Consider the following 23,130-nt stretch of genomic DNA (forward strand, 5'->3'; position numbering starts at 1 on the left):
GGAGCCCGCCAGCCCCCTCACTGCTCTGCAGCTTTACACTTCTGCTGCGGGTGAGCACAAAATGCATTACAACAGAGCGCGGTGGAGTGTGTGTATGTGTGTGAACAGGCAGCAAAGTGTACACTATATCTGCAGGACACACAGGAATAGACACAAACACTGGAGGAGGTTGTGATCTTAAGTTACTAAAAAGCACAAAGTCAACTTCTGCAGCTGCACTTTCTACAAAAAAAAAAAAAGTTTATTTTTTTATTTTTTACAAACCAATCGAAAGCAAGACATAAATATATTAACAGTGTGTCCTTGCCAAGCTTGAGATTTGAATTATTTCTACAGCATTTATTTTTTATTTTTCCCTTCAGAAATCTGGAGCTCAGGCTTGAAAACTGCACTGATGCAACTAAGCTCATTTTCCACCGTCAGTGTCTGTAAGGACACTTTAACATGTCTGGAGAAGTGGATGCAAAGCGTAATAAATATGTTACAGGACCCCAGGACATCAGCAAACCCTTGGAAAAACAAATCAGCTGTCACAAATGCAATGAGGTCAACGGTGGAAGACATACAGTTCTCCGGATACCTTTTAAGGTGATGATGTGGTTGGTCAGTTTTCCTATTTTGAATGCTGAGCAGATTCAATTTCTCAAGAATGCTTCAGCATGCTGGCATATGATAGCACCCCGCTGATTACATGATTCAGCTGCCTCCCATTAACATGAAGCCACAGTGCAGCCCTACAATAAAAGTTGACAGACCAAATCCCTCAATTTACTGTTGGACCTGAAATTCAAGCTGAAATTGCTTTCTTCTAAATTACCACAGTACAAAATGTTCACGCATTGGAACAAGCAGTAAAAAAAAAAACTAAATGTAGCTGCAGTCTGTTTCATTTGCATTGAATTATTATGGTTGGGCTTTTACTCACTTCATTTTGGGTCTGCAAATTGATCTGAACTGAACTGTTTACAATGAGGGAGACAAATAGCTGCGAGTGACATGGAGTGCAAATAGAAATGTCATATTGTTTAGCGCTACAGTAGAAAAAATATGCAGGTCCCTTTTTAGCTGTCTGACTTCAAAGTAGAGACCACACCTGGAAACGTTCCTTAAAGCAGACTAGATGATCAATAGTACACTGAGGAGCGCTTCTTCCAAAAAGAGAAACTCATGTCACTATTAATCAAGTGAGTCAATTCTTTAGGTTTTTTTTTTTCTTCAATATTCCCTCAGATGAAAAGACTTGTTGGGAAATAAGAGCTTATAAAATGTAATATTTCTTTGTGAGAGCAGTAAAGTCAGTTAATCATAGCTATCCTTCAGGAGTTCATGCTAAAATAAAGACTACTAGGTTCAGCTGGACAGTTGTGTAGTGTGAATTAAATGTTTAAATAACTAGCTCAACAGTTTGGGTGGAAAAAATGTGATATTTCATATTTATTTGCAGTGAGAAAGGTTGAAAAATATAAGCTACTCTCATGTCTGTGTGCTAAATATGATATGAGCTAGCTGGTGATTAGCTTAGCATAAAGAGGGAACGCAGGGACAAATAGCTAGCCAAATTTGAAAAGAGCTCCACCTACAAATGCCTCAATTTTAAATTAACATATTTTATCACACCTAATAAAATGGGGTACATGCTAGGTGATGTTCTAAAAACTTGTCACTGTACATTTCTGTTCTTGTACACATTAGCCAAACAAGATAAAACATGCTACTTAGCTTAATTTAGAGGTGGTGCTTAACACATATTTTTTAACTTTGGACAAAACACTGCTAGCTGTTTCCTACATAAACAGTCTTTATGTTAAACCAAACACCTGCTGCCTCAAGCTTCAAATGTTTGCATATAGACATCATGGTGAGATCAATCTCATCTTGTAACACTTGGAAATTGAGTGAATAAGCACATTTCCCAAAATGTCAAACTATTTCTTTTCTCTACTGTAGATAATGAGAAATGTCTGACAGCTATAATTGTAGTCATTCAAAATTAGAACGAAACATCCTCGACCAAATAATTACATGAAGGTAAATGGCAGGTGTGGAAAGATCACTAATTTCTACACTGCAACCCAAACATGAACTCACATTATGGGTGAAATGTTTTGTAAGAAACTGTACAATTATTATTTGTTTCTTTTTTATTCACTTTGCTTTTTGTAACTGACGTCTGCCTTCCAATTACTTCTGAACATGAACCACAACCTGAAGAACCGAGCCTCAAAAGATTAATACTGATACCAATTATTAATTAATCAAGTATAGATTATATTAAAAAAGAAATATTTTAATGTTTTTCCCTTTCTTTGGTGTGTTAAATTCATCCGTCTTCCCTTTGTGCTTGTCCCTGTCTGTCCATCTGTTGTGTTTCATTCTCATCATCACGCCTTCCTTCTACTGCTTTTCATCCCTGCTGTGAGGTAGAGGAGCTGCAGCTTCATTCTCATCTGCACACTCACAGTCTGGACGGCATCCACGAACACATAAGAAGAAAACAAGTGACAAAATGAATGAGTGGAAAATAGAAAATTAGGAATCCAAAAAATAACCATAACTTCAATGCTTATGTTTCTACTTACATGAGGCAGGCTGGTCATTTTCCTCATTAACACACTGTGGTCAGAGTCATTATAGACATTCTTGTCCTGACCTGGGTCGTTTGCTAACATGTATAACTCTCCAGCGTGGACATCAGATACGTTCACCTATATAAAGAGACAGATGGATGATAGACACATATAATCTGTTACTGTCACTGCAAATGTCTCCAACATATTGTGCCAGACAAGACGGATGGATCCCCAACCCAAACTCATACATTCAGAGAGAGGAGGGTAACGGAAAGATAAGAGATGATTTTCATGCTGTGCAGGTGATGCTGTAGTTTTACAGAGTTAATTCTTACCTGGAATGTTTTGGGGTTGAAGCCCAGCCACAGAGTGTATCTATAGTCCCAGGAGCGTAGTGAGTAACCCATGACCTTTATGTCTTTAAGGTCAGGGAGATCTGAGTTCACCTAATAGAAGAATATTAAACTTTAATATCATCTTAAAACCTTTCTGCAGTGCTGTCAAATCTGCATCTGCCAACTCATCCTGCGAGCAAGCCAATGAGCTAATGTCAGGCTGCCAAGCGGTTCCGTACGGAGATTAACCTACAGCGGACGCAGCACCCATTAGGATATTTTAATTCAGAGATCCGGTGCTTATAGCTGGCAGATCTGGAACAAGCAAGCACTTGATGCAGAAGGGTCAAAGAGCGAATTACAACGAGAGTGTTAACAATCGCTCACTTTTCATGCCCTTCATTAATGTAAATGACTTAAATGTAACTTCAAAATCTTCAAAAGATGAACAGCGTTACATGTTTGTAACATAACATCTGCCTTCTTTCTGCTTGATACAAAAAAAGATAATGATTTAACCTTTAGCCAGCTCATGAATGCTTTTTACTTTGCTCTAGCACTCTAGTACCTGTGGTGTATCAGCAGGTCGAGGGTACTGGCTAAAAGATATGGCCTCCTCGTCCTCTCCTCTTTCTCTGTGTCTGAAGGTGTAGGCCAGGTTGTCTCCCTCTGTACACAGCTCCTCCTGAAAGCAAGAAAACACAGCAGAGAACCAAGGAAATAAATGTCAGAGTCAATTGGATCAAAGATTCACGTCAGGCATGTTTGGACCAGTTTATCGAGTGTTTACTTGATTCATTTTTTTGAGCTGTGTTAATACAATACCATTTCAGCTAACCGCATCAAGATGCCAGAAACGTCTCAGTTCTGTTGTGTGGTGTAATTTAGAAGGAATCAGAATGTCATCTGAAGTACACGAACATCATCAAAACATGTTTTTAACTAAAGACCAAAGAAACTTGATTACTAAAGTCTACCATGTTTAATCATTGTTAGAGATTTAAATTCAAGCTTGGTTACTGGTTAAATTAAAGTTGGCTACTGATGATACACCAAGTGGTATCCCATTTCCAAGTTAAAGATTTCAACCCCTACCGCTTTTGACTCTGTTTTCAGATCCACTACCAATGAAGAGCTTCAAAACAAGTGGTAGGGCCAAGGGAAGGGAATTGGGAGTGGGCCTAAGTCTACAGGGATGCTAGCACCACCATGAGGCTTTGCACTGAATGCTAACCTCAGCATACGAACATGCCAGCAATGACAATGCTGACATGCTAATGTTTAGCAGCTACTGTATGTTTATGATATTCACTATTACAGTTAACATTTGCCAATTAAAAACAAGGTATTCTGTCAAAAAGCTATAAAAGTTATTACAGTTTATCCTGATCAAAACATTAATATCTAACGAATTTCATGGCAATCCATCCAATAGATGAGACACTTCACTCAAAACCACAAATGTCAACCTGCTGTGGCGCTACATGAAAAATCAAAAGGATCACAAAAATCAATAGCATTTATCCTTTGGGGTACACGTCTGTTCAAAGTTTCATAGCAATCAATTCAATAGTTGCAGAGATATTTTAGTTTAGGCCAAAGCAGTGGAACAGTAAAACTTTACAACTGTGGCTGAGACAAAAATCAAGTGATCGGTAGAAGCATGAGTCATGAAGTGACTACCCCCTGAAAACTATTAAGATTAAAAAAGATTGAGTTATTACTCCTATATACCTCAAAAGAAACTTCAGGACAAGGTTCAGGAGTTCTCAGGCCAGCCATGTGGGAGACGGTGGGAAAAACATCCACCAGCTCCACCACGTTTTTTATAACTCTGTAATCTAAAAAAAGAAAGCGGTCAGCCAGTTAGACAAACTCTTACACACAGGCACTGAAAGCAAAACAGTCAAGATATCTAATGTGACTCGACACCCTGCACTTACATTTCATCATCATTGCACCATTTGCATTTGAAGTAAAAACTGTCCGGAGGCAAAAAATCAAAGTGTATCCCTGTCTAAACACTTTTAAAGCTGAAGTATATATCAAAGACTTCATTAAAATCAAGATGGCATATTAATAAATTTTTTAACAAGGTTCATACAAGCAATTATGACCAAAAAATTTAAATCAAACCTGAGCTTCCTTTTGTGGCTTGATAAACATGGTGTGTTTAAGGGGAAAAGAATTGCACGTTTCTTGTTATCACTAGTGATTAATAGTTGTCAGTGGTGGTGGGGGGGCTTACTCTTAAAGCTGGGCTCTGATTTGCTTAAGACATCAATAAAGGGAAAAGTAGCCCCTTCCAGCCAACCATGGGCTGCAGTGACACCGGGAACGTAGAAGATCATAGGGACACGTGTAGCCACATCAAAATTTGAATATTTTGCCCATTCGCCGTGCTCACCCAACGACCAACCTGCAACATACACAAAGATGGAGAAAGAGAGATCAATGTCACTCACTGTGTTGACAGTATGTACTGAGACAGATGAAACAAAGGACTGAATGAACATAACACAGATGATGTTTTAGATGCAGAGGCAATGTGTTTTAACAGCCATCTTAAATTTGACAATGATGGTGTTTGGCTGAGCTTTACTGAGTATATATCGTGGAAAGGATTCATTCCAGCATCCTCTACTGAAGGAGACATTAAAAGAAATTGAATTTCCAAGTTAAAAAAAGAGGGAGGTAGCAGAGGAGAGCTGGGCTTTTTAGATGAGAGCAAAATTGTGGAAGAAGTTGGTATCAGAATATGCTGTTACAACACTGCCATCTGGTGGTGAAACACAAACACAGACAAAAACCACCACACGTCTAATATCTACCTAAAAATAAACACTCAACTTCCTAAAATATGCGCATTGAGAAGCTGATAAGTGACAGTTGAGCTTTTTATCACACTAAATACTGAGGAAAAAATGTTTTAAACTACAAAAATTAAACACCAGCAGACTTAAGTCAAGAGCCATTCCCAGTTATTTTCAAAGCATGTGTTTACTAACCGTGATCTGAGGTGAACACCACCATGGTGCTGTCAGCCAGTCCCAGCTTATCAAGAGCGCCCAGCAGCCGTCCAACCTGAGCGTCCATATAAGACACAGCAGCGTAGTAGTGCTGACGGATACGCAGCTGGAAGACAATGACACGCAATACTATTAGCATTTGTTTCAACGAGTAGCAACATGGTGACCAAACTGTAAATGATGAGCAATCACTTCATACTTGGAAGTCTTTAGGGATTGGTCCGTAGGGGAAGCTAATGTTGAGTTTTTGGACGTCGTCTCTCTTCCTCACATCCATAAAGGGGTTGTAGGCAACAGGAGGAAGGAGTTTGGGAACATCAGGATCAGGGGCCAGAGTCATTTGATCTATTGGATATAGGCTCAGGTACTCCTGTAATATAAACACACCATGGATTTACATTATGACAAAACAGATTTTTTTTTCTGGCCCTTTATTATTTTTATGCATATTTATTTGGCCTGCTTGGCCAAAATTTTAAAACCTTGTGTCAAAGAATCATGACATTTCTGATCCAACCTATATTTTGAGCTTACCGTTTACTCCTTGCCTCTGTAAATCTTCTCTAGTTCAGATCCAGAACTGTGCAGGATGGCTTAATAAAAGACTGTTTAAATATCTTAATAGCTCTGTCACATATAGGACTGATATTATGATCATATCTGACGGTATTTTAAAAAGCTGTTGTGACCACTGACCTCTAGGGAGGGGCATCTCATCATCTCAAAAACCAATGTTTTCTTTATCTTGATTTTATATACTATATTTTGTTGGAAGTACAGATAATTCTACTTTACGCCTTCTTTTTCATCTCCTTCCCTCTGTTTTTTCTCTGTAAGCACCTTGTAACTTCCATTTCAAAACTTATTACATTAAAATGATATGACATGGCAAATGACATTACATTGAAATGACCATCTGCTTCCATGCATTTTAAAGTACAATTTTTAAGATAATACCTTAAAACAAAGACCCTCATATGCACTGTAAAAACATTACTTCATACTACTCCACACTGTTATCCTATTATCCACACAAGATATAATTAGATCTAATTACCAAACTGTCTGTCAGATACAATTTAGTAACGATTATTAAGAATGAACAGTACACAGGAATCACCTTCTCATGACCAACAACATGGTAAGTTGATGACTTTTCAAAGGAGATGAGTTTTGACCCCCTGCAGACATCCTCAGATGTTTTCAGATCAATGTGCTTTCATCTTTGCAGAAATCTTTTTTTCACGTTGGTATTTAATTTGGCTCTATTCTCTCTCTGTATGTGTCCACATGATATGGGGAGAAATCGTGTGTTGCATACATCACATGCTGACAGAAGAGAGCTGCCTTGACCTTTTCCCTCTTTTCATCTCTCAACTTATACTTTGTGGGAAACCTCAGACATTCGTCTCTGCTTCATCACCTTCTGCTCTCATTCAGTTTCCACTTCATCATGCTCTCCTCCTCCTCCATGCCAATTTGAGTCCTCCTCATGGATCAATCCTCATTAAATTCACTTCACATACAGTATGTACCTCCCTCTACCAGCATCCAGTGGTTTCCTTTCTTTATTATATTCCTAGGTTTTAGCACATGCAGCATTACATCACTACATCTCCTTGATGAATGCAACTTTGGACTTCTATTTCATTAAAAAAAAAACTCAACTAAGCCATTTTTAAAACCTCACTGTTGGTGACTTACTGAGAAACTGGTGAATTTTCAGTCTACACATATCCTCTCCTCCTCCTCCTCCATGTTAACACAATTATTTGCACAGTTCTTGGTCTCCTGAAAATTATGGCTGTGTTTTTGACCCGGATTTGTCCACAATAAGGACGTTAAAGAAAAACTGCCTCCTGCATTATGGTGTCCACATTTCCACCTTACATACTCAGCCTGTAAGTACTACTATGCCAATATAACTTTGATATGTGCCAACATTTTAAAAAATGTTTTAAAGTTGGCACATATCAGTTATATACACAGATATCAATTAAACTGTGATATACCAATATCAGCTGATACTACCAGCTGACTGATATATCTGGCTCTAACCAGTGAGAGAACAAAGCCTTCTTGTCATCTTCATGCATGAGCATTACTGTAATTCCACAAGTTATGTCCTGTTAAATGTTTGGAGTTTGTATAACTAAGATGTTCACTCCATGGCTCTGCAAACCCATTAGTCAAGGTTCAAAAGCACATTTCACAGCATTATCAAGTCATGTAGGTTTGATTAGACATGCTTGACCACTGATCTTCACTAGACATGAATTCTAAGCTGAGACAGGAATCAGCTGTGGTAAGACGGCGTTTGAGTGTTTTATTAGAGGAATAAAAAATCCTGGGAAGAAAACAAAATTTGTCCTAGCCCCTAATAAACACATGAAGGTTTCTCCAGACACTAACAAATAATCAAAATGAATATTACATAACAGCAAGCAGCTCGTGTTGGAACTAGTCCACTTGACGAGGGAACAAATGTATTAGATTAGCATCTGAAACAGTGTGAATGAGATTTAATCCAAAATCTTGTGGGACAAGAACTGCCAAACATAACCTTTTGTGATGAATGAATTCTTGTTAGATAGAAACAAATCTATCTAATCAACACTTATTTTACAGTTGTGTGCGTGAATAATGTAATCAAATCATATATTACCTGTAGATTAAGTAGTAGGTATGACAGCCACCTGCAGGTTTTCACAATCTAACTATCTTGATTTAACGCTATCTAAGCATTATGTTCATTACATTTCAAGCAGGGGTTGAATGCGTATACATTAGCTCATGTACCTGTGGTATCCTGAAGGGAATGTGCGGTTTGTGAAAGCCCACAGCCAGGAAGAAAGGAGTCTTATCGTTGACGCGAGTCTTCAGTAACCTCACCGCCTCGTCTGCGCTCTCCATGTCGGGGAGGGTTCCCCCAGGCTGCTCGGTCACGTTCACAGCACACAGTAAGTTGGCGTGCAGTTTACCGTCCTCTCCTTTACACATCTGGAAATAAAGTTTTTATACAGATACAATTGAGTTTACAGTGTGTTTTGTATTTCAAGGTTCCTACAGGAGACATCACTATTTTATTTAGTTAAGGAGATACACAGAAACAAAGCTAAATGAAGCACTTACAGTCCCCGCCAAGACATAAAAAGTCATTAAAGCTCAAATAAAGGCAACAAAAAAAAAAAAGATATAAAAACATATATTTACTTATTTACTATATTTACTTCTTTGTTAAAGTCGTGTGGTTTTGATGGGTGAAAGGTTATAATCTTGCAGTATTTTTTTTTTTTTTTTTTTTTTTTTTTTTTTTTTAAATGCAGTCAGGCATGATGTGCCACTACAGCATTAGACTTAAGAGGCACGGTAACAAAACTGCAAATTGACGAGAGGATTTTCTGTAATGGGAAGTTGAGATAAATGGGAACAGTTGCTGGCACACACTGGCAAACTGGGGAAGTGATTAATACCACAAGATCTAACAGTCACTACTGGTACAGCAGGGAGGGCTGGGGATGTGAGATATTGCCATTGCTGGAAAAATCTGCTGTTTTGGGTGTGTGAAGTCAAACGTATAAAAAAGTTACTTTATGAGGTGAAATGGATGAAAAGGGCTTTCTGTCTTGTACCTTTTCTTTCTCAAATCTGAATGAAGCAGGATGGTAGGCAGGGAGCGACCAGCTGTATGGATAATCATCAGTGTGGTTAGAGGCGATACCTATAGACAGAAAAACAAAACAACCATTGTTACCACCAAACAATCTGACTGACAGGGTCAAGACATTTTCTCAGTAGACACAGCACATTCCTGCAGACCTCATCATTAACCAGCAGTACATCTGTGCTTCTTGTTGCAGTTTATTTCCACATTCAGTATCACTTCCTAAATCTGCACTTGTTTGTGAAACTTATGCTGTAAATTCTTATTGAAGTTTCATATTTATAATCTCACCTGGGTGAAACACCTTGCCCACAGACATAGTGAAGTACCCTCTAGATTTAAAGTACTGTGGGAGAGTTGTGTAATTTCCAGAGTGGACTCTCCAGTAGGACTTGAAGTCGTAGAGCCTGGTTGTGTCTGGTCTGCGGCTGGTTAGCATGGATGTACGACTGGGAGCACACACTGCTTGCTGACAGAGAGAGAGAGAAAGTGGAGTTTACAAAATCCAATTTTCACACACAGACTGAGCTGTTTTCATAGTTACTCAAAACACTGACTGACCTGTGCATATGCATTGAGAAAAACTTGGCTTTTGGATGCCAGTTGATCGATGTTTGGTGATTTTACCACTGAGTCCCCATAGCAGCCCAGCGATGTCCTTAAATCATCTGCCATGATGAAAAGCACATTTCTTCTCTCTGAAAGCAAAGATAATCACAGTGGGTGAATTAATGTTTCTCTCTGCTTGAAGGGAACCACTAGAAATGAGTTTAATAATAGTTTTCACACAGCTGCAAAGAAAAATTGTGAGAATGAAATAAAATGGGAGTAACTTTATGAGAACATAAACAGTAGTCTCTGTTCATTACAATATACAGACAGGAAAAACACCACAAAATAAAGCTCAACAGAAACTAGCAGGTTTCACTTCCAGCTTTTTACAGCTTCAACACAGCTAACCTACAAACACAGCTATGAACAGGCTCCATTAACTAGTGAATTTAACGATAAAAACAACTTAACATTAGCGAATAATATCTACAGCCACAAAATAAACTGAATAACGAGCATTCATTAGCTGCTAATGAGCTAATTTATTAGATTAACAGTTTAAACAGAGAATACAAAGTCTAAACTATGATACGACAACTAGCCTGAAAAGTATTAAAATGCTAAAAACTCCTCACATAAGTTTCACAAGTTCTGCTTACTAATTGTTCATTTCCGACAGTAAATAAAGTGTAACTCACGTCTTCTGGCAGCAGCAGACAGAGTCAGTGTGTGAAGACTCAGCAGCAGAAGACATATCTGAGCAGATATGTACATTTTGGTGTGGTGCCAAACAAAAGAAACACTTTAACTTTAAATAAAGTTAAGTTAAAAGTGCAGCTGGCATCTCCTCTCAGTCCCTGCAGTCTTCCCCAACTCAAAACAACTCAGCGTGCTGTTGTCATATTAAATAACTTCCTGATGAGCGCGTCACCTGACTGTTACGTTTTCATTGGTCCGCTCAGCAGGTGCCCCGCCCCAAAGCGGTAATCATATTAGTTAATTGATGTGTCAATCATTTTAATACTAGTGGGTACCAGGGTCTGGTCTAATTACTGCAGGTGGTACTGAGCACTGGACTCTAAATGAGAAATCACCGGAAGCAACTGTGTGAATGTTATATTATTATGTGTCTCATTGTTGTTGAACATTGAGCTTATTGGTTCAATAGCTCAAAACAAAGACACACATTTTTATCCTAAAGTGTTTTTAACGGGGTTTTTCTATATCCAAGTTGAGTGTCTAAGGATAGAGTGTGTTGTTTGTTCACATTATAAATCTCTCTGGAAAAAAGGAACTTTTTAAAATATTGAACTGACTAGAAATACATTTCGTTTTGTGTCATCTTGGTAGTTTTATATATTCTGAGGTCTTCCATGTTGCTTGTGTTGTACATAGTTAGTAGAAGTACTTGTATAGGCAGCTATTAGAAAAAGTATGTATTATATGGCACACATGTATTATTAGGCACATTGAGTGCAATGATTTCTAAATAATGTTGTTTACTCTATCTGCTGCTGCAGTCCAGATATCCTCTTCTATGGATTATATCCAATAAAACAAGTCAAGACCCTACTAACCTGTTTTATCTTAATTGAGGAATAACTTAAAACTTCCCTTAAGGGGATTAAAGTCACATTGTTACATGGGACCTGGGGGAAAAGCCTTTGCCTATTGCTCTTACAGTACACAAAAGTAATATAATGACTGATCACATTTGTTTTCTCAAGCACATTTTCTCTATGAGAACACAGCTAGCCCCTCCAGTGGTGTTTTCTCCAATGGTATTGTAGATATCCAGTTTTCCTATATTAAAGGGCTTTGAGGCATGGCATTGATATTACTTTTAAATGTAGTAGTAGCACTGTGTGTGTGTTGGTGGCTTTTTTCAAGGTGCATGTGATTTATATGGTGCTGTATTGTATAACATTTAATGTAGGTGTTTGAGAATATACTTGACATTTAAATTGCAAAAGAAAATGAATTAGGCCTTAAAGCCTCATGTTTAAGCCTGTTTAAGGAAAGTACAGAATAAGACTCTTTATGCTTTTCAGGTGGATATTTTTGGCCTTTCAACAACAGAATAGGATCATCCATCATCTGCTAGTCCACCCAGATGACCAGGAAGAAGAGGAAGAGACTGATGCTGGTGTGGATGATGAGGATGGGATTCAGGAGGCTGAGGGTCAGGCTGAACCTTGTGGAGGTTATCGAGACTGCGAAAGGGATGGGGGTCAAGATTGGCTTGACTGACCAAATATGAGCACTTCTGGCCTCTCAGGAGCTCCAGCTCTTCCCCCAGCTGATCGTTTAACTTTTCCTCATGCTGAACAATACACTTTTCTTAACGTTAATCCATTCACTGTTCCTGAAAACAACACACACCAAATCGTAAAATATCCTATTAAAAATGGATTGCTTCAAACAAACGTGAACTCAACCTTTAAAGCTCACAGTAATAGAAAGCATATTGGACATTTATTGGAAGATTTCAAAACAACCAACTTAACATCTGGTATAGTGGACGTATTTTGGACACAACTAATGAAGAATAAGGACATGTTGCATCTGATATTGGCACTGATGCACTTATTGATGAGGCTGCTGTTTCTGTAGAAGATGACTTGGATGGTTTACTAATGACTTGTTTATGTTTATGTTTCCAAGTTAACATAAATAGAAGAATGAGGAGTGCAAAATTCAACATCATCAAGAGGCCAAGAAGACAGAACTTAATTTCATTTGGAGAGAGATTTGGAGAGGTCTGCCTTGCTGAGGAGCTAAAGAAAGAGTGGAAGAAAGGAGATTACTGAGAATACACTGTCTGTCTTCCAGATCAATGATAGATGTTGATATATAGATGATAAGTGAGTCAAATTTGTTGTCATTTCTATCTGTTTTCAGCAGTGTTAATCCAGAGGATTGTGATGATTGTGTGACTGGAATGAATCCATGCTCTAAGTGTGTGTTTTGGAATGAGAGTTGAATAAACAGTAGAAAATCAATCAAAATCATAATGAAACTGGCAGAGTTCAGTAGAATGATGAAAAGGTGCCACCAAAGGTTTGCGGAGGATCAGTGAGAACGTTCTGGCATTTTTAATGCTGTGTTGTAGCACCACTTGTCCTTTTCCCTGCAGGTGGACTAGTTTAAAAGAATCAGAGGTTGACATGCACCCAACCTTTAAAAAGAGTGTTGAGGAAACACCTGAACTCTGATCAAGCGTTACTATTTAAAGGGAGGCACTGTTAGAGAGGAGATGAAGAGTCTGAACAGGTCAATTAAAATGTTCACTGTTTAGTTAAGCTTTGAGTCAGAAGCCCACACACTGTATGTCACACCTGTTAATCCATGTATCACTTACTTAATAACTCAACTCTTAACTTATACCCATTAATTTATTACTCTTCATAAATATTACTCATACAGTTGTAGGGTTCAAAATTAACACCCAACACCAATTACCAAATATGTGTAATTGTGGTCACTGAATCACAGTTTCTGGCCATGTTCACATGAATGTGTTGATGCAGCGTTAATGAAATAATTAACAATTATTCAATTTAACTTTATTTTATCTGAAACTTGTATTCATTGCATTTTATTTAATTGTTCATGTTCAATTTATAATAAGCCAATTAAGTATTATGCTCTTTGTGTCTTTTTTATTTGTGTTTCATTTTTTTACATGGACAAAAAATATTTCATTTAATTTCTCCCTTGACTTCTGTGTATTGATGAATGTCTTATTTCACATTCCTGACTGGCCACCTGTCAATCAAACACAAGTGTGATGTGGAAACTTGAAGCCTCCAGTGCACAAACACTGAGAATGAACTTTACAGTGAAGTAGGACACATCTTATGCCCAGCAGTTAATCCTTTACAATTAAAAAAAATGCATATAGGCCTAATATAATCTGTATTTTTCAGTAAGGGAAAATAAGTATTTGTGATTTTAAGAATTTTAATGAGAAATTGAAAAACTTTTGTAGATAGACCATAGTAAACACAAATGATCATGCCATGCAGACTTCAAATCTGTAACTCCAAATTAGTTTTGGTACATAATGTATAGATTTCATTTTACGGGTTAAACTGAGATTGAATGATTTACTTTCTGTACCTTTACACTGCTGTAGCTCTCACTCTGCATCCAGTTGGCCGTAGCAAATGTTTCTTTGTTGAGGAATAGTTCAATGCATAGTCTGGTAAGGGGGTGTGGCGTACTTCCTGACACAGAGTAACCCCTCGCAGTAAACATAGACGATCTTTGTTACGTTAATCATGGCAGACACCACAGCTAAGCGTGAACCTGACACTGTTGAAACTGATGAATTAACTCAGAAAGTGAAGAGGGCGAAAACGGACTCTAAGAATGGTCGAGGAGAAGTTGGAGATGAATTTGAAACAGATGTGCTCTCTGGTTTCCAAAGCTCCGCCGTGCTGAGCGACTCTGGCCGGGAGAAAACCATCTTTATCCGGGGAAAGGTAGCTAACTAACGGCTAGTAAACAGTTAGCCAACCTAGCCTTAATGCTAACAGTTTTTTTTAACTAACTCCAGCTGAAGTTATGTAGCACAGAGCAGCTGTGCGGTGCTGTCTGCATGTTATAGTTGCATAGAAGCCTATTAGAGATGGTGCTTATATTGTAGAACATATAAAGGAGCCCACCATGTCTTTTTTTATATATGTGAAAGCAGAAGTGAGTTATTATAAACCTGCTGGTGTTGCATTGACCACAGCATGATTGATTAATACCATGCATCATTCCCAGCTTGCAGATGAGGATGCTGTGGTTATCCTGGAGAAGACTCCCATCAGAGAGGACACCCTGGCTGAGCTCTTCACTGGCTCCAGGCTGAAGCTGGAGATGAAGAACGACATCTACAGCACATACCGGCTCCAGCCTCCTCCTCACCTCAATGGTACAGCCAGCAAAATGACACTGACCAGTTACTAATAGAAGTGGAAAGGTGGCTACTAACCTGATTGTGTTTGTTTGATTTGCAGAGATCAAAACTACAGTGGTGTGTCCGGCCACAGAGAAGCATGTAAAGAAGTACCAGCGTCAGGAGAGTTTCCTGGTGGAGGAGACGGGCGAGGACTATAAGACCATCACTCTGCCCTACATTCAGAAGCAGAGTTTTAGCGTGCAGGTCAGTGCAAGTATGGTTAACTCCTCTGGTGACATCTTGATCAAAATGAATTGTGTTTTTTTTTTAACATCACTTTCACCCCAACAGTGGGTACTCAACATCCTGGAGAAGAAGGCGGAGGCTGATCGGATAGTGTTTGAAGATCCAGACAAGGACGTCGGCTTTGTCCTCCTGCCGGATTTCAAATGGGACCAGAAACAGGTGAGAGACGGGAATATACAACACAGTAGAGAGTGAGGAGACACGGAAGGTGCAGTTCAACACAAAGCTTACTTAGCTTAGTTATTTCATACATTTATACTCACACTTATTCACCTTTTCACCTGGTATGACAGAAAACTTTGCTTCAGGCTCAACTTTGAAGTCCATTAGGTAGCAGATCAGTGAACAGAACATGACTTAAGACATTATAAGTGTCACAATTTTGGGACATGCATTACTTTATGATTTTAATAAAGACACATTTTTACTGTGTAGTATAGGTTTCCTCTGTGCAACTCTGTCAGCTCTTGAATTTAATTTAATTATTTTTCAGACTGCTGTTTGTGTGCGACCAACAGTTTAAAACCCAGTTTCAGGTCTAGTTCAAAGGTTTTGCAGCATGTTAGATGTGTACAGATGCTTAAATTTGCTGAGTAACTATTACAGCTGATATCCAGAACAATGGATGGTGCCTTTTTGATGTCTGTCTTCTCTTTCAGGTGGATGATTTATACCTGATTGCCATCACACATCAGAGGAACATCAAGAGTCTCAGAGATCTGACGTCAGATCATTTACCACTGCTTCAAAACATCTTCCAGAAGGGAAAGGTGAGTTCACATGATCTGCTCCTTTCTATTTTAGACAGCTAGGATAAGACACAGCTGTTTAAAAGTAGAAAGGGTCCTGAAAATAATCCAGACAGAATGATACCATCTGTCTCTATGTGACGTAGGAGGCCATCCTGCAGCGCTACAACCTGCCAGCCAGTAAGCTGAGAGTCTACCTGCACTACCAGCCCTCCTACTACCACCTCCATGTCCACTTCACCAAGCTGGGCTACGAGGCACCGGGCTGCGGTGTGGAGCGCGCCCACCTCCTCGCAGACGTCATCCAAAACCTCCAGGCCGACCCTCAGTACTACAAAACCAGGACCCTGTACTTCCCCCTGAGGGCGGACGACGGACTGCTCAGCAAGTTTAAGGAGGCGGGGAGGCTGTGACTTCACTAAGCTCGCACTCAATCTCCATTTCTAAACTCCCGTCCAGACTGTGTAGTTTAAACTATGAGACGCAAACCCAGCACCTTTTTTTTGGGGTTAAGCTACAAACATTATCTCTGTGCTGATGTCGATTCATGACTTAAATTATAACGATCCAGAAGAGATTTCATTAAAGGACAATTTCACACTGTAACTGATAAGTAATCACCAAATTCTTGTGCTTATTTTATACATGTTTGGATGTGTTATTTGTACATTTTCCAGTCTGGATCCTCACTAAGGTGTTTTAATAATCATTTTGTATACTGTCCAGTTTTCATTATGAGATGAGATTGTAGGAGTGGATGTGACACCAGTGGATACATTAATTATCTGTATAAACTGATGTGTTTTCTAAATGTTTGACTGAAATAAAAGTCATTTTTTTCTAATCAGTCTGGTTTTGAGGGGAAAATCTGAAAAGCCTCATAGATGGATTTCTAAAGCTTGTTAAAGCAGTGAAAGCACAAATGTATATCATGTTTAACATGCCACAGGGTTTCAAATCTATATATATTTTGTTTGTGTGACAAAATTTCACTTTTTTGTCCAATCCATATCAGATTGTTGCTAAATTAAGTAACATCTTGATATCTTGGAGGGGAAGATGTTGCCAACACAGGGAAAATACCTACAAGATGAAATGTTTACTGTGCTGGTGTAGTTTCATCTTTGACCTTATAAGACAAGTTTACATTAGGAGATGGTGAAGTAAATTGATACATATGTAGTTTTAACTTCAAAGTTTCACATTTAAAATCCTGTTGAGATCCAGTAAGTGCTCACATTAACTCAGATTCAACACAGGGTGGCAGTGTTTATCCTAAACTTTCTAACTGCAACTACTTTTATGTAAAAAAATGTCTTTAGATAGTATTCTGAGGTCAGTCAGTCTCTTTTATTTAAAGAGAGTTAATAGTATGTTGCATGCTGAAGGTTTACAGGTCATGTAAACACTAAGCTATAAATGTCCACCAAACTATAGTTTACCCGTCAGCCTACATACCTCTGGTGCTGAAGGACCATGTTTAGTTGGATTGATGCCTTCAGGGCCAGAGGTTTACACATACATGCACCAACAGACCTGCAGTAAAGTTGAGCTGCAGTCTGAGAAACACAAAGATGTAACGTCACAGCTTTAGATGTTCAAAGTTGATTCATGATTAAATAGTTTTTGATTACATTATTCACAGCGGACATCATTTTCTTTCTTAAATCAGCTGGGCGGTGCTGTGCTTTGTGCTTGCGGTGCCTTCAGGTGTTCCTTGTAAAAATGGAAATTTTATCGACTGAACAGCACCAAGACCTTTAAAGGACGGGTTCCCAATTTTTCAAGTATGTCTTAAAACAACAGTCATGAGCCTAAATGAACGTTGACACATGTTTTTCTTGCTTTAATCATTCGTCCTGTTCATAATGAAAACTAGAAGACCCCTTCATAATGTGCTTACATTGTTTGTGATGGAGGCTATATCTACACTTGTCCTTCTTTGCAAAAATGTATCTTAAAGTTGATCTGAAGCTAATGTGAAACTTCAGCTGTCCAAATGAGTCATATCAAGTCTTCTATGTTTCAACATTACAGTGTTTTTAGTGCCAAAGTCCCTTGTTTTGTTACTATACTTCCACCACAGCTCAACAGTGAAACACAAAGAGGGACTTTGATGCTAAAAAGACTGTAAATGTGTCAGATATCCACTTGATATGACTAACTCAGAATAGAATAGAACAGAATAGAAGCTTCACATCTACTCTTAAATGACTGTGTGGACACACTGTGGATTTTGTCCTCCATCACTTATACTGAAAGCACATTTGAAGGAGATCCTCAGTAAAAGAGGAAAACCTCTTTTACTGTTCATATGGACACATGACTCACTTAAAAACTGTAAACCAACTCTTTAAAGCATTATATTAATAAACTCTTTCTTATTAATCATTTTGTTCTTGAACCTCTTTTTAAACATAAGAAGATACAACTTGTAAATTACTTACATTAACATTTTACAAGTTACAAAAGAGGCATTACATCATAGATCTTAGACACCATTACAATCATTATAAAATATAATCAATACTTAGGAAACCTGCCAAATAATAATGCATTGCATTAAGTTATGTTAGGAATATAGATGTGGATTCTGTATGTTTGCTCTGTTTAAGCCAATAGGAATTAATCTTATTCATCAAACTCTGCATCAAAGTGACTTTAAGTAAGAGCGTGAAGAGAAGTGTCTATTTTTTTGAATGTAAAATGAGTTTTCTTTGCTATGTGATGGGATATTAGGCTACTACATCAGTTTCAAGTCAAGATAGGAAAATTTCCGAGCCGTTCTTAAACGCGGCGTCAACCGAGTAGAGGACGCCAGGGCAGGACTGAGACAAATAATCCAATCATTAGTCCACTAACAGCGCTGATGTCTTGGTTTCAGTCTCTGAGGGATGACTTCACTCTGAAGCCGTTTGAGACTCTGCAGACACAGTAAGTAAACTGTCCCCATCGTGTTTACAAGCTTTTTACACACCGACATGCACTTCAGTCTGTGTCAGGCCAACTGTGGCTCTATGTTATGCGCTGTGGATGATGAGTTATTGGGCTGCGGGGGATTTATGATGTTTGATTGGTGATCGATACATGTGGTCGATACAGAGCACTGGCGCTGCTTTTTTTGTCTTTTAAGCTTTTGTTTGTGCATCGAGTGAAGCGGCTGATGGAGGAAAAGTCTAAATGTTCTGTTTAGGATCATGACTTACTTGCAACATGTTTGGCTGTTTGTTAGATTACTGATTACTCTGAAGTGTCCTTTAAGTCCAGTTGTGTGATTTTTTTTATTTTATTTTTTTATAGGGCTTTATTGATATCATGTTGTGATTTTTCTAACTGATAATTGATTTAATTTCTATATTAAAATGTATAAAACTGTTAAACTAGAAGTCTCCTTTTGGTCATCATTAGATAAAACTTTGCCAGCTAAATAATCAACTCTACTCTTAGATAAACATTGATTTTTCCATGACTTGATTCAACCACAAAATAGTTGCTTTACTTTAGTTTAGAGCTTTTAACTTCTTAAGATTAATTCTGTGACAGTTTGGGTCTTTTAAAATGGATTTCAGAAGTGTAGAAATGTACCCACAAATAAGGTTTTTGGGGCTGGGTACATTGCCTTAATTGGCTAATAGGACCCTGCTCTTATCACTTTCCCCAAATCTCACTGTTTGTATTTCATGATGTAAAAGTATATTATACTTTTATAATCATGCATTGAAATTTTGTATTCCACCTTTTCCTTTTAGGATGAATGTTCTCCACTTCAGTGTGCTGCTGTCAGATCTGTGAGGTCATGAGAACATAGTGTGCGTGTGTATTTGTGTGTGTGTGTGTGTGTGTGTGTGGGAGAGAGAGGGAGCTCAGTGTTTGGCAGAGGCGGGTCAAGGACAGTCCAGATTAAACTGTTATCTATCTTTTTTTGTGCGGGAACCTCCTCTGTGTAATCCCGAGTACAGACACTGATTGATTCAGACTCAGCCGTGTGGTCTGTCAGCGTGCTAGGATGAATGAAAGACACTATTGATCAGGGCTCTGCTGATCTGATCCTCATGACGACGCGCTCTGGAACAATGTAGACGTCTGATTAGAGTGTTTCTTAGTGCTGATAACGGAGCGTGGCCCTCCAAACTCTGATAAATCATGATGCTGGACTAGTCAGTGGCATTAAATGGAGTCGGAGTTATCACACTGGATGAGGATACAGGAGTTTAAGGGCATCAGTGCTGCTAATCTGACTGAGAAGCCTGATAAATATGCTTTTGTGTGTATGTGTGTGTGTGTGTGTGTGTGTGTGTGTGTGTGTGTGATTGTGATTTGTCGCAGCCACCCTGATTATAGGGCTGATCAGGTCATCTGTCACTGGGTCATTACACAAACCCTCTGAGGTTTTACAGTGATATCCTGTTTACTGTTCCTCACTGTGAGGAAATCCTATCATGATCATTCATAATACACAATTAGACAATTAGACATGTTACTGTTAATGCGTCATGCTCAGTGGATGACCTCTGCTATAATGAATATGCCCGAGTCTTGTTTCTTGTATCCAGTAAGACGAGAGGGGAAAAGTTGCATCTTGTTATTGATTTACAGAAGACAGTGAAGCAGTCATCTGTGAAGTCACTTTGTTTGAGTTGTTTTGAGTTGTTTGTCCAATAAAAATGGATCAATTTCTTCATATCAGTAGATTCTCTCGCCACATACTTCTAACAATGATTCTTGCAGCTAACTATTGATTACTGTACTTAGACATGCATTATTAAAGGAGCACTCCACCGATTTTTATATGTGAAGATCAGTCGGGCTGTAGAAACAGGGTGGAGGTTTCTGGCACAACTTCACCTACTTCCAAGAAGCATTGAGAGGGGGAAGTCTGAAGAAAGTCAAAACTCCAGCAACACTTGTAGTATAGGTGAACTTTTGTGGCCTTTATCAGGGTCATGATAATACACATTACAAGCAGCATTTACATAGGGAAGTTAAAAACAGTTAAAAAAAGTAGAAAATATACAAAAAATAATATGCATCCAGATATGCATCAGCCAATCAGTAATCTACCTAGGTGGGTTGGGTATATGGTCATGTGACTCAAAGCCAGTCATTGTCCCAGACAGGCAAGAGTGCAAGGGGAGTATCCAATAAATGACATGGGTGATATTATATTTGGACCATAAACCAGAGAAATACAGCCTAAAATCTAAACTGTGTCTATTTGATATGTTGTATTAGCCAATAAATACCATGTTTAAATGCTGCTTGTAATGTTTTTTATGATCACCCTGATGAAGGCCACAAGCCAAAACACATTGGTCTGTTAAAGTTCTTCTGTACTACTACTAAGTGTTGCTGGAGCTTTGACTTTCTTGAGGTCAGTTGGGCTACAAATAATGAATTAATTTGTCTTTAAATGTCACAGAAAATGGACATGTCTGTTGTAACTTCCCAAACTCTCATTAGAATAATATAAAGTGTTATATTATTATTATTTGACCAAAAGTCTAAAAACAAAACCTTTTCAGTTTGACTAAAAAAAGCATTAGAGGGTCACATTTAAGATCCTGAAATGAATGAAATCTGGGAATTAATGTGGGGGAAATGTATTAATTAGCAGAATAGTTGCAGATTGACTAATCAGTTAATGAATTAACTAAAGTCCATCATGGTGAGTCCTACTCAGCATGTGAAAACACTTGTATAATCTTTGGCTCTGTAGGATATAATCCAAAAGAAATAGTTGCATTATGGGAAATGTAGGATCCAATGTTTTTTGGATCCTGACCTAAACTAGAGACTAACAGTCAGTTTATCTAGGCTACCCCTGCTGTGATTTTTGACCTTTCTATTCTTTTTGTTTCAGTCACGTATTAAATGAATTCCCCAACTTTATCCCAGATTCCTTGTAAACCACTTTAACGATATCTGTATTTGTAAACAAAAGCTGCACATGCCAGTTTAAGCCTTGGTGGTCCAACACAGCTGTGAGAATGGGCGGTTTCGGATGACTTCACTAAACAGGAATCTTGTAAAGTTGAACAATCACATTAGTCTCCCATGTGAGGAATAAATTAATTTTGTTGAGAGTAGTCACAAACTGTAAACATTCTGCAGGAGTGATGCTACAGTCTGTATAGTGTGGTGAGGAGCTAAACAAGGTGATGAAAGGTGATGAAGGGTTTGATGCTTTTGTTTGTCAAATGTGATAAACTGAATATCTGTGGGTTTCAGACAGTGTAAGCTTGGGTTGTTTGAAATTATAATCTGAATTTTTCAGTACTTCCTGACATTTTTAAAGACCAAGCAACTGATTGATTAATTGAGAAAATAACTGTCGAAATGAATAATGAACATAATCATTATTTGCAGCCTTAGTTAAATGTAAGGAATGTATGAAGTTTGCTGGAGTTCACTTTTTTAGACTTGAGAAAGAGAAGGATTTCCAGACTGGCCTCCTTATCACCCATTCAGCCTCTGTATGTCTTTATATACAATATCTGATCATACAGTATCATATCTGCACTGTTTACCTTATCAGAATCAATACTGTAAGGATAGAGAGTGTCCTATGAGACCCTATGAAGAAAACTTTAGATTTTGGGCTGTGTAAATGAAACTGAATTGACAATAGTAGAAAGAACTCCAGCTGAATGTTTTATGTGTTGTGCTCTGCTCTGTTTTGTGTACTGTATTTTGGACTACTGCGGTTTGTTTATCTTGCCACAGTTACATTTAACTTATCAGTTTCAGATGCTACCTATGAAGAAATTCAAATCAGTTTCCCGGGCATGGTAAAAAGATAGCACAAATAGGCCTGTCACAATAACTATTGACGTATTGTACAATAACGTAACTATCAACATCATCATGTCTATATATGGACTTATCATATGATACATGGACATGACCTCGATCATTTATTTTGACCTCAGTATTGCCACATTAGCAGCTAAGAGGCTATTCATGTCACATTGGCTTAACAAGTAGTGTCCTCCATTCCTCACTGTGTACGTCCTGAGTGGAGACTGCAAACTCCA

The 23,130-nt window shown here is 38.3% G+C and overlaps 3 protein-coding genes across 4 annotated transcripts in view; 2 read left to right on the forward strand and 1 right to left on the reverse strand.

The window, feature by feature from the left end:
• Positions 1 to 2,303: 2,303 nt before the first annotated feature.
• On the reverse strand, positions 2,304 to 10,993 carry ids (iduronate 2-sulfatase). The gene is made up of 13 exons (XM_053324006.1): positions 10,849 to 10,993; positions 10,160 to 10,296; positions 9,890 to 10,067; positions 9,567 to 9,655; positions 8,734 to 8,934; positions 6,134 to 6,304; positions 5,914 to 6,040; positions 5,154 to 5,324; positions 4,640 to 4,746; positions 3,474 to 3,590; positions 2,906 to 3,016; positions 2,580 to 2,705; positions 2,304 to 2,462 (listed from the first exon to the last, which is right to left on the reverse strand). Exons 1-13 carry the CDS (start codon positions 10,922 to 10,924, stop codon positions 2,382 to 2,384), a joined length of 1,692 nt encoding a protein of 563 aa, XP_053179981.1. The 5' UTR covers positions 10,925 to 10,993; the 3' UTR covers positions 2,304 to 2,381.
• Positions 10,994 to 14,433: 3,440 nt separating this feature from the next.
• dcps (decapping enzyme, scavenger) lies at positions 14,434 to 16,896 on the forward strand. The gene is made up of 6 exons (XM_053323940.1): positions 14,434 to 14,637; positions 14,924 to 15,074; positions 15,160 to 15,305; positions 15,393 to 15,506; positions 16,007 to 16,117; positions 16,243 to 16,896. The coding sequence occupies exons 1-6, from the start codon at positions 14,434 to 14,436 to the stop codon at positions 16,507 to 16,509; spliced, it is 993 nt and encodes a 330-aa protein (XP_053179915.1). The 3' UTR covers positions 16,510 to 16,896.
• Positions 16,897 to 18,964: 2,068 nt separating this feature from the next.
• zgc:66433 (uncharacterized protein LOC321250 homolog) overlaps positions 18,965 to 23,130 on the forward strand; it is a 49,659-nt gene continuing 45,493 nt past the window's right edge. For both annotated transcript variants that reach the window (XM_053324024.1, XM_053324025.1), the window contains exon 1: positions 18,965 to 19,030. In XM_053324024.1, the coding sequence (XP_053179999.1) occupies positions 18,966 to 19,030 (65 nt within the window). In that variant the 5' untranslated portion in view covers position 18,965. The remainder of the gene's footprint in view (positions 19,031 to 23,130) is intronic.

The sequence above is a fragment of the Scomber japonicus genome, chromosome 8 (genome assembly GCF_027409825.1).
Source record: "Scomber japonicus isolate fScoJap1 chromosome 8, fScoJap1.pri, whole genome shotgun sequence".
NCBI classification, from domain to species: domain Eukaryota; kingdom Metazoa; phylum Chordata; class Actinopteri; order Scombriformes; family Scombridae; genus Scomber; species Scomber japonicus.

What these genes read in the sequence shown, in the direction of transcription:
- dcps (XM_053323940.1), top strand. Translation starts at nt 14,434, where the DNA reads ATGGCAGACACCACAGCTAAGCGTGAACCTGACACTGTTGAAACTGAT. An exon ending in GCCTCCTCCTCACCTCAATG is followed by an intron (nt 15,075 to 15,159) that starts GTACAGCCAGCA and finishes TTTGATTTGCAG; the next exon opens with AGATCAAAACTACAGTGGTG. An exon ending in ACATCTTCCAGAAGGGAAAG is followed by an intron (nt 16,118 to 16,242) that starts GTGAGTTCACAT and finishes TATGTGACGTAG; the next exon opens with GAGGCCATCCTGCAGCGCTA.
- ids (XM_053324006.1), bottom strand. Translation starts at nt 10,924, where the DNA reads ATGTACATATCTGCTCAGATATGTCTTCTGCTGCTGAGTCTTCACACA. An exon ending in TCAACCCCAAAACATTCCAG is followed by an intron (nt 2,706 to 2,905) that starts GTAAGAATTAAC and finishes CTCTTTATATAG; the next exon opens with GTGAACGTATCTGATGTCCA. An exon ending in AAATGACCAGCCTGCCTCAT is followed by an intron (nt 2,463 to 2,579) that starts GTAAGTAGAAAC and finishes GATGCCGTCCAG; the next exon opens with ACTGTGAGTGTGCAGATGAG.